The sequence below is a fragment of the Chiroxiphia lanceolata genome, chromosome 9, assembly GCF_009829145.1.
Source record: "Chiroxiphia lanceolata isolate bChiLan1 chromosome 9, bChiLan1.pri, whole genome shotgun sequence".
Lineage (NCBI taxonomy): Eukaryota > Metazoa > Chordata > Aves > Passeriformes > Pipridae > Chiroxiphia > Chiroxiphia lanceolata.
In genome coordinates this window covers 8811526-8830477 of record NC_045645.1, presented here as the reverse complement: position 1 = coordinate 8830477, position 18952 = coordinate 8811526, and the positions used below count along the sequence as shown (strand labels likewise).

The 18952-nt window shown below is 41.5% G+C and overlaps 1 protein-coding gene across 1 annotated transcript in view; it reads left to right on the top strand.

The window, feature by feature from the left end:
- The window catches only part of SLC1A7 (solute carrier family 1 member 7), a 47204-nt gene extending 32663 nt beyond the window's left edge, over positions 1-14541 (top strand). Inside the window, exons 8-11 of the mRNA XM_032696681.1 lie at positions 5090-5284; positions 8770-8904; positions 12114-12213; positions 14246-14541. Of these exons, the coding sequence (XP_032552572.1) occupies positions 5090-5284; positions 8770-8904; positions 12114-12213; positions 14246-14482 (667 nt within the window). The 3' untranslated portion in view covers positions 14483-14541. The remainder of the gene's footprint in view (positions 1-5089; positions 5285-8769; positions 8905-12113; positions 12214-14245) is intronic.
- Positions 14542-18952: the final 4411 nt, after the last annotated feature.

Here is an 18952-nt window from a genome sequence, read left to right as displayed (position 1 = left end):
GTGCTGGCTTTGACTCCCCCTGAGCTCCAACAGCTCCAGGGACATCAAGGGCTTGGAGACAGCAGTGCAAGGAATAATGACATATTTATAGGCCCAGAGGGTGTAATTTGGGAACAGAGCTCTGGCACCAGCTGGCAGCTCAGCCTGTCAAGAACCACCAGCAGGACTTGCTACCAGATTTAGTATCTTTATTGACAGAAGTTAATGTACTACTAAAGTTAAGGTGAATCCTGAGGAAAGGCTCTGAACATACGGATTTGAGGCTTGGACATGTTTGATGGATTTAGCTCTGGCTGTCCCTTCTTAAGAGTGTGTATATTTTGCAAATCCAACACAGGCCCAACATGGTTTCTAATGTTTTCCTGCTCAAATAGCAGTGCCTTGTCTAGAGAGAGATGAACTTTTCACCTTGGTTGCTCTGAAAGGAATGGATACTGCACATAACTGAGCTGCTGCCAAAAGAACATGCACAAATAATTGGGGCTGGACAGGAGAGCTGCTTCTCCTGACAGGCAGCACATGTGTGTTTGGTTAAATCAGACTTGCCACAGGGGCATTATATAACACTCATCATGTGGGTATTGGATTTTCAAATCATCTTGGAGGAGAACAAAGAGCTGGTTTTAAGAATACTGATGTGTTTCTTGGAGATAATTCTGTGTCAGTTGATACCTACATCTAAAGATAGAAAACCCCAGATCAGTGGGCTGATACTCATTTCACCTGTGGAAAGCTTATTTTCAAAGCTAAAAATCAAACTACAAGCAGCAAAAACAATCCCATTTACAAAACCCAAGAATGTAAGCCAGGGGAAGCTGAAAGCCTGTAAGCAGCCACCTCATGGCAATGATTTTACTGAATCTGAACAACATTTCAACTCATGTCCCTTAGTGAAAGGTTCTGTACCCCACTCTCAGTCTCCTTATATTTCTCCCGATTTTCCTGGTTCACCTTCACTGCCTCAGTGAGGGGAGTGCAGCACCTGCTGCCACTGCCCACCCTGCCCTGCCCTGGGGGGTTCAGGCTGCACAGTTGGGGATCTCTCACTTGCTGCTTTTGTCCCCCCACATCCCCCCTGATCTTGTCACCTCTTACCACTCTCAAAAAGCAATATCTGGCTTAGAGGCAAAATTCATCTTGATTTTAGCTTTCCTCGTTCCAATGGCAAGAGGGAATTTTGTTTTTCTAGGTCATCTCTCCATACCATTAATGAATTAAAGCAGCATCTTTTCAGTGGTACATCCCATCAAAAGAAGCAATTTTCATCTTCTCTGAAGACAAGTCATAAACCACGACTTTTTCAAGGGTTTTGCTGCTTATGAAACACTGAGATCTTGGCTATTGCAGAGTGTAAATTAAAGGCAGATTTAGAAACGGGAGATGAGATCAGTTTGTTGATTTTTTGGAGCAAATACCAAAATGCATTTGAATGATAAGATAAACAGAGCAGCTGAACAGCTGCTCTTCCACAGTGACTAGCTGTCTTTGGGGCTCACACTAGTAAGAGCTGGGCCTGATCCAGCATTAGCTTATGCTCAGTCTCTGCAGCTGCAGCATTTTATCCCAAAATTGAGATAAGACTCTGAAAATGTATTTTTAATTGTTGGAGTTAGTGCTGGGAGAAGATACCTCTCAGCTGAAAGCTTTAGGACAGTTTTTAAAAGACTTAAGAGATTAAGATCAGCACTTCAGAGTATTTTTTCCTCCTAATAAATGTTAAATGTCAGGCTTTCATGTTACTGCTCCACTGTTTAACACTAAATAAATATCAATAAATAAAATAGCTTTCAAGAAAACAAACTCCACCTAATTTAACTGGAGAGGCAAATTAAAGTATTAATTTGATAATGTTTTTATAATATTGAAATTATATATTTATATAACTCAAAAATTGCAGTAGGAAATATTTTTTTTTTCACTGCCACCTGTAAGTCACCAACAGCCAAAGTCTTAAATAAGACATATGTTTTTCTGCTATGTGGCAGATGATACATTATAAATAAAAATGAACCATCATTGAACAAGACAACCTCTCCTGGGATGCTCTGAATCATTTTTGTCACCTGTATTCAGGGAAAGTTCATTGAGATGAAACAGGTGCTGAAAGGGTAACCAGGGATGTAAAGCAGCAATCTGGCAAGAGAAGACTTGGAAATCTGATTGGGTCAATCCAGGCTGAGAGAGGACAAAGTTGATTTCTAACATTATGTGTTGTAACACATTTGATTATGCAAGGAGAAATATATAAAGCACATAAAAGCAAAGTTAGTGTAAATTGAGAAGAGTACAACTAGATTGTAAATTAAATTTCTCATCTGAGCAGCGAGTTCTGGAAAGCCTTTCAGTAGGAGTAGTCAGGACAGACAGTTTACTGGCTCTAAGGATGCAGTGTCATAAATTTGAGTGAAACTCTGTAGTAGCTGCCTTGCTAGGAAGGTACAAGAGTCCTTGACCCCGGAATTTGTTTCAATATCTTGCACAATGTTTCTCATCATCACTGCACTTATATTCTGCCAATTTTCTTCTTTATTATAATACTTAAAAAACAACAAACCCATTGCCCTGTCATGTGCCCTAGAAATTTGACTAAATCCAGCACAAAATTCAAATGGAAGACACACCTGACTCTGAGATAGAGCACAAGTTTACAAGTTGAATTCTTGTACAAAGTGTCACACCTTTGGTTTACAGCAATGGAAATAGATACAGATTTTGCTGCCTGTGCCATTGGTGTTATGGGATTGTTTTGCACAATCTTTGTCACACCTCAACCAAACTGGAACATGTCAATCAGCTAAAATTTGCACATCTCACAGCTCAGCTCTCAGAACAGGCAGACAGTTAGGTTTAATATTCTGGTATGTCAGAGTGTGGGCAAGGTGGAAAGGCCCTGTAAGATTACCTTTTTCTACTCTTTGTCCCACAGAGAAATCAGACAGGGTTTTCTTATAAAAAAGCCAAATGCCAGAGGAAAGACTGTCTTTAAAAACAAGAAACCCTCCACAACTGAAGTAGCTGCAGGGAAGGAAGACAATGAATAGTAAATTAAGTAATTATTTCTTGGCCATGCCTATGGTTAGAACACCTAGAAGTGCTCCTGGTCTCCTCCTAGTTGCAGCTCCACCAGGGTGTTCAGTTCTACATTATCTGTGAGCTCCACCTTCATCCTCTTATTTTATGGTAAACAAGACACAGAGAATTTCAGTCATTCACAAAAGACTGTGTGTAAAATCATAGGCATGCCCAGAGAGAAATGACATCTCATGTGCAGTTAGGGGGGTTATGGGGTTAAGCTTTGCTGGGTTTGTTTTTCAAACTCAATATTGATTAAATATTAGGACTGCCTGAATGGAGAAATTTAATATACCCCAGTTATTTGAGGCAATCAGAGTTCCATTGCTTCCTTGCCTTTCAGTTTATTTCCATACTTAGAGAAAGACTTTTGTCCAGATTTTCAGGCAATGGCTGCCAGTTTGTAGTAAATCATTCACCAGTCAGGCTTTATAAAAGTTATAGAAAACAGAGGTATCATAATGAAAATATCTTTTTTCTTTTGTGTTTCTATTGCAGGAAGTTTCTTTTCCTTTCCAAGCACTGTTACTTTCCTCAAACAATAGCTTGCACAAATACCAAATGACAACTCCTACTCACGGAAACATTTTTCTTACACATTCCTGCAAACTTGGGGTTATGATTTCAGAGTTTTTGGAATCCTTTGTAGGTCATTTGTAATGACTGAGAAACACTTTGCAGATCAAATGTGTTATCTTCAATTCAGAACAGCTAATGGCCATTGTAAGAGCAGGTATCAGAGCCACATTGCTGATGTGAAGGTCTCAACCCACAGTGACATATCCATCTGAAGTGCCCAAAACAATGGAAAGACACCTCTATTTCATGGCTCAGGACACAAAAATCACATGAGAACAGGACATTAAAGACCCTTAGTATCATGATACCAACATTTCCCCTATAACTATCTTTTTAAAGAGATGACTTTGGAATAGTATTGAAGGAGTTTGCTGTATTACATGTATTTAAATAGTCTCAGATACTGAGCAGTATATTAAAATTGGTATCCCAACAAGGAAAATATCTTGCCATTTGTATATTTTCTTTAGTGGTGTTACTTACTTTTCATACAAACTGATGTGCCATAAAAATTACTCACTAACTTGAATGCAGGTTAATTACTCGTTGTATAGTGAATGTGACACCACATGGTAAAATGCAGAATGTTACAAAAAGACCTATAAAATATACAAATAAACATGTATCAAATAGTTACAATTTAAAAATGTGTGCATCCTATTGAAAATGAGAAAATTTATGACCATGTAATATTTTATTAATTGTCTCAGTTTACGAAAACAAAAATCAGATTTCAGGGTATGAAATTCAGAGTTAAAGTTTTGTAGGGATCAAGCTGGTTGTAAAATAAATACCTGTCAAACAGTCTTATACCATTCCATTCTATTCCACACACATACATCTAATTTACATATGCACACATCATTATAGGACCTGCAATTATGTGGTTGTTATATGATCACACAAGGGATGTGGGCAGACCTGTCCCAGAGAGGAAATGGGATTTTACATTCCCGAGTGTAGAAGTTTGGTCTGTAACTTTTATTTTCAGGCATGCTGTTGATCAGATCTTTGCCTAACCCTTTGCAGAAGTAAGAACTTGTTTACATATGAGGCAGGCCTGGAAGGAAACACTTTTAGAATCCATGAGTGTACAACAGTTTACAGAGATTCTACTATCAAGCTGCACAGTGTGTTCATCTTTCTTTCATTTGAGTGTACAACATTGCCTCTGTGGGATTTCTGTCCCTTTTTTTTCCGAAAGAGGGAAAGACAGAACAATATTTTTAACTTTGGGGAAGCAAAATGTGCACTATTATACATTCATTTATGCCTTTTTTAGATGTAACTGTCTTCATCCTCCCTCAAGCCGAGGAGCGAGTTACCTGGCAGTGCCCAGACAGTGTAAAATCCCCCCTGCCTGGAGAAGGTTTGCTACAGCTCATTCATTCCCCAGAAGTAAAAATAAATCAGCGTGTGTTTCTCTGGTGCTCTGCAGCTCAGCCACCCTGCCTATCACATTCAAGTGCTTGCTGGAGAACAACCATGTGGACAGGAGGATCGCGCGGTTCGTGCTGCCCGTGGGGGCCACCATCAACATGGACGGCACGGCGCTGTACGAGGCCGTGGCCGCCATCTTCATCGCACAGGTCAACAACTACGAGCTGGACTTTGGGCAGATCATCACCATAAGGTAATCCAAAGATGCACTCCTCACAGAATGGTTGTTTTTAACTAATGCAGAGCTCAGGGACCGCACAAAAAGAAATTGTACTGCTCCTGTTCAATACATGCACGTGGACACGAGGAAATCATAGAATCATAGAACCAGCTGGGTTGGAAGGGACCTCTGAGATCATCAAGTCCAACCCTTGATCCACTACTGCTGTGGTTACTAGGCCATGGCACTGATGCCACATCCAGTCTCTTTTTAAAAATCTCCAGGGACGGAGAATCCACTACTTCCCTGGGCAGCCCATTCCAGTCTGATCACCCTCTCTGTAAAGAAAATCTTTCTAATATCTAACCTACACCTCCCCTGGCACAACTTGAGACCATGCCCTCTTGTCTTGCTGATAGTTGCCTGGGAAAAGAGACCAACCCCCACCTGGCTACAACCTCCTTTCAGGTAGTTGTAGAGAGTGATGAGGTCTCCCTTGAGCCTCCTCCAGGCTGAACAACCCCAGCTCCCTCAGCCTCTCCTCATAGTACTTGTGCTTGAGTGCCTTCACCAGCCTTGTTGCCCTCCTCTGGACCTGCTACAGGACCTCAAATGTGCTCCTGTTGGAGGATAACTGTCTCATTTTTACACTGGTCACTTTAGGACTGGGACATTTTACTGTTATTGCTGCTTCGAACACTATTTTAAACTTCAGGAAAGTTTTCAACTTCAAGCATGATTTGCATCTTTACATGAGAGGAGAAGGTTAAAAAATGCAAAACTAGAAGTCATATTTCAGATAATGGGGAATAGTCTGTTAGGAAGCTCTTGGAGGATCGGGGAAAGAGGGAAGGAGGACAGATGCTACTATCAGGGCAGGTTTTCATGAATATGTCATATCCCTCAGATATTTTTAAAATGTCTTCTCTGCTGCTTGTTAAAGCAGCGAATTTCATAAACAACCATGCTCTCAGTGGGCAGAGAGTGCTATGGCTGTGTACTCCATCCTTGAAAAGTCTGTAATGGATCCAAAAGACTAGAAGATCCAGCTGAACAATTACTGCCAGAATAACTCTAGTGACTGCCAAAGAATCCCTCAGGGACTGAAACCTGCAGGTTTCCAGCAGGGAACAAATGATTATAAAAACATTCCTCATAGTCAGAGCCTTGTGCAACATATTTGAGATGTGCTTATCTACCCACTCACTGACCTCACCGCTGCCCCGTTCACAGTGCTGGGCCTTGTCTGTCTTCTGCTGGACCTGAAAACCTTCATGACAAGAAGAGGAGAGTCCTGAAACAAACCCCACATGACAGCTGAGCTTTGCTAATAGGCTCCTGGCAAGATCTGGGTAGACCAGATGAAAAAGAAACAAATTGTGCCCATACGAGCTCTTGCTTCAGGCTCGCGTTCTCTTTGAAAACTGTTGGAACGACCTTGTGCTAAAATTTAGTCTTTTCTGATTTGGAATTTGGAGATTTTTTTTAGCATGTAATCCCAAAATATGGCCCAGAGCATGAGCAGACATTACCTACACTTTGAAGTAAAGAATCGTAATTTTAAAAATTAAGGAGAAGGAGGATGGTGGTAAATGGAAAGAAGGTAAATTCTAGTTTTCTCTAAGCAGAACTCTATTTTATCTCTTATTTTCACTCCCCACATTAAGTGCTGGTACACAAGGACCAGACAGAGGTAAAACAGTGGAATGAAAATACAAATAAAAATTGGAAAAATCCAGGAAAGGAAAAGAAATAAAAAGACTCACTTACAAAAGAAGGCGGCAAACAGGAAACTACAGTGGATCCAGTACCTTCAATATCTTAATCCAAATTCTGCCCTAGATCTTGGGACTTTGGGACCTAGAGATTTAAAATTCAAATATTCTAAGTTCTAGGGTATTTTTGCCAGAGGGGAAAAATGTTAGGAAAAAAAAATCAGTCTACTTTGCTCATAGTTTGTAAAATCCAGGCTGACAGTTTCTATCAATGTGATTCTGCAAAGATGTAGCAGAGAAAGAGAGTAAAGATTCTGTTTTCATCAACTGAGCATATTATAGAAAGAAACATCTACATGAAGGTAAAAATGGAACGGAACAATCTTAGACAGACATTCCTGGGTTTGCTCCCAATTAAGTCATGAGACTTTCTGGCCTGAACTGCCCTAAGAGGCAGCAGCAGTTCTGATCAGCCAGTCAGTTCATATCACAAACAAGAGCCTTTTAAGGTTCATTACAGTTATTATCTCTTACTCAGCTACTGAGCTTGTGTCCCTTCCTTTCCACCTACATTCTGTTATAATGCTATCAGGATGCTAAGCAAGTTAACTTTTTCAAAATGTAGTTTTAAGTCTTTCTCGTTCCCCATCACACCCGCATGCAAATGTTTGGGGTTTTTTCATTGCAGAAAAGGGCTCTAGTTAGAAATCCTGATGCTGCTGTACTGGTCCACTGTACAGCTGTAAGCAAGAGACTGGATCTGTGTTTCAGTTTCCATGTGGTAATTACTGTTACCCTCATTTTCCATAGGAGGGTGATGACACTTAACTGATTGCCAAAAGCTCTGACATTCTGGACCGATGAATGCAGTGGATTTGCAGTGTATACACTTTCTGTCATCCTTTTACAACCGTCAGCCTCTGGGTTTTGTCTTTCTGCTGAATGGCCTAGCTCTTGGAAGTGGCTGGATTGGTGGAAATTAGTACATCCAGTCACTTTTGCTCCTGGAAAAAGGAATGAAATCCCTCCCCTAAAAGTAATATTTTGAAAAAAACATTAAGCCTGCCAAGTCCACTCTTGCCCTGGTCTCCCATTCAGTTCTGCTTGCCTGGTTGAAAAAACGGTGTGAAGGTCAAGTAAAAATACTTTCCAGAAGCTGAAGGTGTACAGTCACATTCACACTTGCTGAATATTTAGATCCAAGTATGCAAAGCCATGTGCTGTGCAAGGTCTTCACCCTGACCCAGCCTCTTTTCCCTTGGCCTCACCTCTCTGTGAGGGACTGACATCAAAGGCCCAGGCTCGGCCAGGCACGGATTTGCCTGGCACAGGGACTGCCCATGGTGACTCAGAGGTGTCTGCTGGGATTTGCCTGGCACAGGGACTGCCCATGGCGACTCAGGAATGTCTGCTGGGAGCTCTGCTGCCAAGGGGGAAGCAGAGATGAGCAGTGTTGGCAGATTCATGGCACACGGTGCTCTGTGGTGCCATGGCCCACAAGGAGCTGACACAACCCACAGCCTGGCTGGGCCCTTTGCTCTGCACTTCTGGCATTAACAGGTAACAGAACTGCCCCACCAGTGCCAAGGCTGCGAAGGTTGAGAGGGAGAATTTAGCCCTGGGCAGACAGTTTGGCCTGTTCTTGCTCTCACCTGGTTTGTGTCCACAAAACACTGGCACTTCCTTGCAGTGGCTTGTGTGAGAAGGAGCATGGTTTAGGAAAGCTCCTGTAGGAACATGATGTGGCTTCTTGCAGAGCAACCCATCACTGGTAAAGCTTCTTCCTTTCTTTCTTTGTTAAAGTATCACAGCAACAGCTGCCAGCATAGGTGCTGCAGGCATCCCCCAGGCTGGGCTGGTGACGATGGTCATTGTTCTCACCTCCGTCGGGCTCCCAACAGACGACATCACGTTGATAATTGCTGTGGACTGGGCACTGTAAGTAACATTCAGCTTTTGAGGTTTCCATTGTGGCAACTTGGCTAAAAAGGCAGATGGCTCCCAGGGGTGCAGTAATACAGATATATATAAAAGGCATAGCAAGTGATTATGTTGTTTGAAATGGTGTTAATGTGGCCTCATTATTTACTCTGCTGATGTGGACATTATATGGAAAAAGACACAGATAAATGAGAGAGAGTCTCAATGAGACTTGGAAATATGACCTGCATGGAAAGGCTGAAGAAGTGGAGTCTATTTGGTCTAAAAGGAGAGCAGGCTGAAGAGGTCACCACAGCAGCTTCTTACATAGATGAGATTGTCCTGAAGAGGACAGTGATCAACCTTTGCATTTACAGGGAGGGAGGATGAAGTAGAACGAAGGACCTATCTTAAATCAGATCCAGGAAAACTTAAAGAGTTATTTTTATCTAGAAGGACAGTCAGGCAATGGAACTATGACAGACTCAGCCTTAATGTAATACTTGCCACGTACTGCAAGAGGACTAATAATGTCCTCCTTTTATCACAGATCCCGATGCAATTCTGTTCTTTCTGATTTCAAATTATTTTTTATTTAGTCCATATAAAATATATCTCCTTTAATACAGTGGACTTTGATCACATGAAGGTTTGGGTAAAAATGCGTTACAAGTCCATTCTGTTATATATCCCACTTTATTAAACTTCTAGCCACCAATTTTTTGTACAAAGAACTGTGAGAAGAACTATTTCCTGTTCAATGTAACAGAATATTACTATTACTATCATTAATAGGAGTCACGAGTCTTGTGTTGTATGAATATTTTAAGACTGTATTACAATAGCCTTTTCCCTCTATATTGCTCAGTTTTTGCCCAGCTCTTGCAACATCGACATTTCATTGTTTTTCCAGTAAGTCTTCCAGCATATATGGGAATTATGCTTCTTTTTGTCTTACACAACTTTTCAAAACAACAGAGAAAAAACTTTTCAGGCTATAGTTCCAGACGGTATTAAAAAGTGAGCAGGGAACAGACCCAATTTTCTGTCTTTTGCAGATGACCTTTCAAACAAAAAGTATTTTTCTGTATTTCGGCACTTGGTGGTTTCAAGAGCCTGCAGATGCAAAGTGTCAACGTGGTTGACATGATGAATATTTTCAGTATTAGTTTTGGAAATACTGGAGTATGAAGAATGCTTAAAGAAGGCTGCTTAGATGATCTCACGAGACTGAAATACCCATTACAATGCACTGCAGATATTACAACTCCTTTAGGTAGCCATAACATGTATGTGACCTTCATACCTCTAGGTAGTGCTTAGAGACATAAAGAAAAAAATCAAAATGTTTCTCAGCTAACGCATTAAACACGATGTAAAAGTTTTGCACCTTTAATAAATCATCTAAAGCCAAAGTACCACTGCAAACCTGACTCATGTTTGCACTGAAAGAAATGCCCCAGCAGCAGGTTGGGCTCTTACAGAGAAATGCCAGTGTGTGCAGTGTGGTTCTACTCAGAGGTAGTACAGACTGCTCCACACACACAGGAACAGGGAATACAACCGGTCATCAACGCACCAGGCAATTCATTTTCTTAAGAGTTTCAGTGTGGTGCACTGTTTCCTCAGAAGAATCCTGTCTTCAGAAAAGATGCTCATCAGAGCTCAAGAGGGAGTGCAAACTCTTGAGCTCTGCTCACACAGCTTCTTCTCCACCACGGCTGACTCTCTGCACAATCCAACATCCACAACGCGGAATATCTTTCCAAGAATCACAATTTGATGATTAACCAAGGGAAAAAAAAGTCAGTGTTTAACAGGAACATTTATCAATATGTGCTGTAAGGGTATTTTTCCCTGCTTAACATATTCTTGTGGGAATTTTCTTCATGGCAAAACCCAAAATCGGAACAGCAGGAATTAGAAAAATGGATTGAGCAAACAAGTGTAGGGCTGGGTCCTGGAGTCAACAACCACGTCCTGGTGGAGGATGTGGAATATTATTGCTGAAGTTACTTGCAGTTACACGTACAGCTTGGGTAACTGCACACACAAATAAGCTTTCATGCAGGAACTTTCCTGATAATTAAGCAGGCAACTAGATAAACATTTATATTCACCAAGTACCTGCCTGAAACAGCTGAAAAAAAATCAGTACAGAGTTTCAATTCTTTTCTATATTAAGATACAGGATCAGAAATCTAGGTAGTGTTGATATTGGACCGTCACTGACTTCAATAAGCCAAACATCTGGAGATTTCTGAACCTGCATTTTATAACCTACATTTATAAATTAAGTTACTAATATGACACAGTCTTCAAATGTATATATTTTTCTTGGAAAAGACGTGATATATTTCAGACTTAACAGCTGTATCTTCTATTTGAAATCTCATCAGTTTTAACTAATAGATTCCAGGATGACTCAAGTGTAACACTTGTCTATGACAGCCACTTACTTTTGTGGATTTACAGTCTTTATTTTAATAAATTTATCTTTTAGACAGTGGGCAGAAGGTAAAGAAAGAAAGGAAGAAATTCCATACATGAATAAATGAAAAGTAGTTAAACTGTATATACACAAAGTACTGTCAAGCAGACAAATTTAAATTGGAAAAGGTAACTGGAAATGAAGAATCTTTAGGAGCCATTGCACAGCCACCATAAGAGCCAAAGCCATCATAGCTTTTTCAGGAATGAACATGATTTAAATATGGTCAGTACCTGCTTGGTTTGTGGGTATAACGGTCAATAACCTTCTTAAGTAGCATTTTGGTTGCTGAGATTGGGACCTTGATCACTGGTTGTACTGACTGACCTCTGCTTTTATTGAATTAAGACATTTGCAGCACCAGTCTCCAAATCAGGCATGTTACTGGACCTTATCATGTACACTCAAGACAAAAATGCAGTCGTGGTCTGCTCTGTTACGCCTTTTTAGTGCCGATCAGCTGGCCTGTGTAGGGAGGCATCACTGTTCCAGTTAACTCAGTTACAAAATAAAGTGTGTGGCAGCACAGCACACTGAGCTCAGAAAAGGCTGGAAAACCCAGCTGAGCTGCATCATAGCTGGAGGCTGCCCTGTGCCAAACTCCTCGCTACCATCTCTAAACTTTTTAGCTCATAAAAGCAGCAAAACTGGGCTTCAGCTACAATTACTGCAGTGATGAAGGCACAGGAATGTACCCAAAGAGCCAACAACTTACCATGACTATTCCATTTTCCAGAGACAGGTTCAGAACGATGATCAATGTCCTGGGAGACGCGCTGGCTGCCGGGATCATGGCCCACATCTGCCGGAAGGAGTTTGTCAAGGATGGTGACGAGGTAACTATGCCATAAGCCAGGGCGTGCCAGCATGTGCCACGCTGTGGCAAAGAACCTGCCAGCTCCCACATTTGGGTCATCTAGTTTATAAAGGGTGTGTCACAGACAGGACAGAATTGGGCACGTGCTGCTTAGCAGGTGGGGTGGAGGGATGCTTTTCCATGAGGTCATGTGAAAAGCCACTGGAGTTCCAGGCTGGCCAGCCAGCTGTGCCTGGCACACCGGGGCTGGGAGCAGGGAAGCAGCTGCACTGCCCTGCCATTGCACAGGGTGCTGGAGCTGCCAGTCTCCCACTCAGGACCCCGGTCCTGACTGGACAGTAATTGTCCTTCTCCTAAAACTGTGACCAGTAACAGAGCAGGCTGACGAATGTTCTTGACTGCTTGTGTGTAGGGGGAGGTGAAGGTACCTATGAGTGTGTATATCCATAATCAATAAGCTCACATCAAAAGCGACTCCCCTGGGTGTTTCCAGCCTCTGTGTCAGCATCATCTGAAGACACCACTGCAATCATTTTCTTTCCAGACTAGCACAAGCACATTACTCCATTCTAGACTTCATTCTCAGGCATCTTCATGCCTTCTACACTTAATACAAGTCCCTCACTACATCTTTTTGTTCTTCCTTCTCTGTACCTTATTTCATATACCACACATACCTGTGCATTCTGAAGCCCCCACCTCCTTCCACTCCTATGCACTTTTCCCTTCCTCTGGAACTCCTCATGGCCCTCCAAATCCTTGACAAAGGAGACTCCTAATTCCATGAGCCTCCTAATTCCATGAGCCCACGATGTTTGGAGGTGCTAATCTCCAACCATTTCAGCTCATGGCAGACTCTCACTACCTTTCTTCCATAAAGACAGAATAGTTAATGCAGGAAAGTTTCTTTATCAGGACTAATTTTCACAAGGTGTGTTTAATTTCTGTGCATCATTTGTAGTATTCCAGACAAATAACCAAGTTTTATTTCTATCATTATCTCTCCCATTCTACAATCACTCTACTCAATCCCATTCTCATGCCTTCCGGCAATGTTCATTTAAAATTCCTGCTCTTTCAAGTTGTGTATAGAAAGACAGGCTGTGTCCTCCTGAAGTAATTACTGATGACAGGATTAGGCCTGAATATATGGGCTACACATACAGCTAGCTGCAAAAAACCCTAAACATACAGCCTAATGTTAAGGCATGTCACCCCTTACAAAGCCAGAAGTGTAGCCTGAGCTCCTGCGCAACACGGGCCTCTGACATTTCATTGCCGTACTTAGAACTCAGGCAGAACTTAAGAAGAGATGTTTCAATAATATAAAATCCCTCCTAAGGGATTATTTAGTCATCTGTGATGAGATTTTTTCTTTGAATCATGCTCTATAACTGTACTAAAATATACTGCTGGTCTGCTATACATTTTGGCTGCATAATTTGTGCAGTTAGTAATGAAAACCCAAAGGCCATATTTTCTCAGCTGCAAGCCCACCTCTCTTCTCTGCCAGTATTTACGTCTTATTTTCCCCATCAGAATCTGGTTTGATTTAAAGAACACTTCAATATTTAACTTATGAATCAGTTAATAAAATCCTTTTTATTTCTTTTGAAACAGTGCAGAGACAGGTGCTAGTTTATTGGGTTAGAAAAAAGGCAGAAGGCAACAACAAATGACTTACTGATCTAAGTGACTGCACTTAAGAGCAAGCACTGCCCAAAGCTCAGCACTGAGAGTCTGCACCTTTTGAACTCAGCCCTGAAATTCTAGTCTGTATTTGCCCTGCTTCTATTGCTTTATCAATGGTGTGCAGTTATTACCATAATTTGTAATGACAGAATTTGTGCTTTTACACAGAGACACCTTCACTTTGTGCAGATGTTGCAAAGATGCCTTAGTGCATATGAGAAACAGGTCCTGGAAGTCTATGGAGGCTCTAGATAATTCTGGGGAATGTAAAGCGGTCCACAGGCTTTCCAGTAAAAATTGTATCCTGTTGTATACAGCAATCAGTGGCAGTATTCCAGATCTTAATGCTTTTCACATAGGTGCCACTCATCTGTGAAACTAAGCCTGTTAACATCCATCAGATTGTGGCTTACCAGAGAAATGGCTGTGTGAAGACCATGAATGAATCTCGTGGACCAGAAACAGTGAAAGGGTTTCAGCACCAAACACCCGTACAAGTGGAGCAAGAAGAAACTCCAGTGGAGAATCACACTAAGAAATCCAACAGTAAAGACCACTGCACTATTGAAATAAATGAACTAGAAACAAATGTGTAACTGCTGCACTCAGTGGTATCTCATGCCCCAGTGACTTGATACCCAATCTCTACCTCACAGCTGGAAGAGGGACTCTTTGCCTTGAACAGGAATATGTGGAATTATCGCCACCCTGCTTGTACTGGAGCTAAGAGACCAGCTGTGAACGTCAGGAAAGGCACACAGCTTGCAAGAGACATGGGCTTCTCTAGGTGGAAGATTTTAATACTGAAAAATTAACTCATGGATGACTGCTGTTTTATTCTGCACTCATTTGACTTCAATAGAGTATTTGACTCCTTTGGCTCCTTTTTTTAAAAAAGCTTTTTCTATTTGACCCTTCTTGATTTTCTAACCAAAGCCTTTTTTTTTTTGTGAATCTCAGTAACTATGAACACTGTATTTATGTAGAATTTTTGCTATGTGAAAATGTTTCACCAAAATTGCTAAAGATACCAATTTTGTCTAATATTCACTAAATACAGAGTTTGTGCTTAGCTTTAGAACAGCAGTAAGAAAATCACACTGATTTCCTTGTCGCAAGGGGTTACATCTATTACTAAATAACAGTCCAAGCAGAGGGGAAGCCAAGTGTGCATTTGTGCAAGAAAGGGCATTAAGGTAATTCTGATGGGCAGCCTCCAGAGCCAGGCATTCAAGTGTGATACACAAAGAATTCCTAGGTCACTGCAGAGCACAGTTTGCCTTCCAAGTGCCAGATTTATGAACCTTTTTTTAACCTAACTCTTCAGTAAAGTCAGTCCCATGCACATGCAGTGGCAGAGGCGAGGTGAGCCCTAATCCATAAGCACTGGTGCTAACGTGTCCTCTCCTGGAACCTCTAGGCTGTTCTACTGTAAATATGTACAAACTCAAAGCTCAACTCATGAACCATGTGCTGCGTCCTAAGGGCAACTGAACTCAAACTGGAACCCCAGGATGCTGAGTGACAATGGGGTTTGGCGAGGAGTTTGCTGTGGAAAATGCCTCATTATTTCTCATAATCCAGTGGTTGATTTACACTGACAGTTACTCCCTTTCCATGATCTACTGGATCTTTCAGTTACAGTAAAATCTGCCGAGTATGTTTCCAATGTTTGTGATATAGGACATTTTTAATAAACCTGCCATTTAAAAACAGGCTGTCTGTGCACTTGCACTATTAGTGTCTTCTTATTTCTCTGCCAAAATGGAGAGTGGAAGTGAGGACACCTTCTGAAAAGTTGGGATTTGATCCAGAACATACCAGTTCATACCAATACACTTGACATATTATATTTAGCTACTTGTGGCATGGCAGTTTCAGATAACGTGTCTGGTATTCTAATATGCTCCTCTCCTCTGAAGAGAAAAAATAACCCAGTCCAAAAGGACAATTTCTGTATTCACAAGAAGCAGAAGTGCTTCATGCATATGATTAGTGCTTTTCCTGGGATGTGCATATTCACCTCTTCTCTGAGGGCTCCTGCTCAGACTATTTCTTATGTCATGCACTAATTACTTGCCTGAGAGCACTGTAGTATAGGTAGTTTAATTATCAAATAGTAAATCCAGAAAGAACACACATAGTCTCCTTTGTCTATAATTCCTCAGAAATTATGTCTTAATTTGAAAACAGGTACAGTTGGTAACTATTTTCCTGATTTGACCCCAGAGTGAAAACAACAAACAGAGAACACAAAGAATAGAGAAGAGCTGAAATGATTCTGAGGAATTTGCTCCAGAACAAGTCCTGTAATGGACCTGTGATATGGAGTGTCATTAAAATGAGTGATTTGGGAGAGCAGAGGCTGCTCTGGGCCTCTCTGAACAGGCAGAAGCACTGACTGACAAACACATCTGACACTTCTCACCTCAGCAGCACTGGCAGCTCCAGGAGGTCCCCTTCATCCTTCCCCAGCTGTCCATTCCAACCTGCACTGCCTCCCCTCCTCTCCCAGCTGTACAGACCCAATTATTTATGAAGCCAGACAAAGAATCAGATGAGAAGTATTTTTAATTCAAACCAGTTCACATATGTTTTTTAGCACAGTCCAAACACTGTGTTGTGTCAACACAAGTGAAGGGGTGATGCAGGGACAAGATCAAGCAGCCAGGGATGAAGCAGGGGAAGGGCACACGGAGAGGGCAGGATCTCTGCCTGCCAACTGTGCCCACAAGGAAAACACAACCTAAAGTTTCAACTTCACACAGTCAATTACAGCTACATGAAGTGATAGTATAATCCTGCCAGTCATCCATCAGTTTACAGTCACTTTGCATACATAAAATGCTGAAGAAAGAGGCTAAGGAGATCCAAGATTCGAAGTAAGTAGTTCCAAGCTAAGTGTTTTTGGAGAGTATGGCCATGCACTATGCCAGCAGGCCGTGGTCTGCCAGGCAAAAAGTGCTGCTGGCCTTACCACCACGCTCTGCCCCTGCCACCTACAACCTCTGGCTGACTACAGAGTGCAGTCCTTCTGCCTGCTTGCCTGAGACAGCTCACTTGGTCTGCCACTCTTCAGCACAGTCATGTCTCAAGAGGTCTAAGTCAACTCCAGAGCTTAAGAAGCTGTGACTTCTACAAGGAGAACTTTGGGTGAGAGAAAGCATCAGAGACCAAAAGACTCGGTCAGTTGTGCTGCACAAGTCCTACACAGCAAAAGAAACCACAATTTTGCCCATTACTCTCTGGCAAGCAGGCAATGTGGAAGTCTCATGTGTGAGAGCGTATTTGTATGGCATCAACAGGCTGTTTAATAGCTTTCTGCATTCAAATGCTATTCAAGGAGTGTCCAGTTGTGCTTTGCAAATTTGAAATACATTGTGGTTTTTACATTATAGTGTTTGGATCTTTAAAACTCGGGGGTTACACCAATATGTGCCTCCCATTCCACTGGGAGGAAGACAGTGGTCCAGTTTCTCCCCTGATCTTTATAATTTGTGGTATGAAATGCTGCTAAGTGGAGGCCTAAGACACTTGGGTTCTTTGTTCTGCTGTATGTTGGTCAGTGTATTGTGACCTTGACTGGAGCATCTGACTGCTCCTGCAGTCACTGTACTGAACACAAGGCACCACTGTGAGCTGGGGAGAGGCAAACGCTGAAGTTACGAGAATTTTTATGGTAAGTTTTCCTCCATTTAGCTATTTTCTGTGCCTCCTGGTGTGTGTTGTCAAGCAGCTTGATGCACAGTGCAATTAGGAGAGCAGTAGGTTCCACAACATATTTGTATGCATGGATCTGTTCACATTTTCCAGCTATAATGGCATTTCCTTTCAACAAAAATAACAAAGCTGTTGATTATCAAGTTATAGTGCAAGCTTTCTGTTGGTAAATATGTTTCTCCTACTTTCTTCAGAGCACAAAAACAAACGTGACCTTTATAGTCTCAAAACTTTTATATTAAAAAAATCAATCAATCAACCAATCAATCACTAATTACAACAGTTTGCATGGAATAGTTTCAAGCATATGTGAGAAGAACATATTTCTTAACTGACAACATTCAATCTTAGTTTGAAGTTGCCTCCTCCTGTTAAAAAGAAAGGGAACTGAGCCAATTAAATTATACACAAGGGAAGAGTCTCGAGGAGGGAGAGAAGATAATTAAGAAGAGTGGTGCATTGTATAAAGCTATGGAAGAAATAATTCGGGAAGCAACCCAAATTAACACATACTTATCAGAGGCAGTTGCTTTATGCTTGTTAATTTGCAGCTGCATTGCTCTGATGATACTACTGAGAGGAAAGAAGCCACTCCAGATTGCTGTGGCACGAAACATCATTAAACACATATTTAAACAGGTTTCTGAGGATTTTGCCAATGCCAAGGAAGTTTTGAAGTGTTGAATTGCTGTAATAAATACTTGTACAAGAATTAGAACTGGGAGAAAGAGACACAACCAGAGCATTTACATATCCCACTAACTCCCAAGAGTTTTTGGCTGTCAACCCAAACAGGGAAGTTTATGGAACTAATAGTTACTCATTTTCTCAGCCAGTCTTAATTGATTCCACTTAAATGACTTAATTGCAGCTAGGCTTATTTGTGCCACCTGAACGTGCATCCCAACATACAAATAAGATGATCTAAATAATTAGCCAAAACATTAAATTGTAGATGCCCTCCTTGCTCCACCAGGAATTCTAAATCACTTAGAAAACACAGTAACTGTGTAACATCCCCACCTGATGAGCTCTTGCTTTTCAATTCACAACAAACATTAATTTTAGTCCCTTTGTAACAACAGAGAACTGATCTGTAATACTTTCAAAGCAGACGGAAAGCTTCATCTTCCAGCCAGATGGAAATGATCTCAGTCCTTTCTGTGCTTTCCATAAAAAAGAGGTAACTACCAGCAGAAGGTGGTTGATGTGTGCAAGCAAAATGTGTCACCTGGGAATTGAATCTGGAAAACTCCAGATGCCTTTGATCTTGCCCAACACTAAGCACTCCCATATCTGTGGCTCTGCTGAAGGCCCAGGTGTGTTTTTACAGCAAGGCAGCTCTT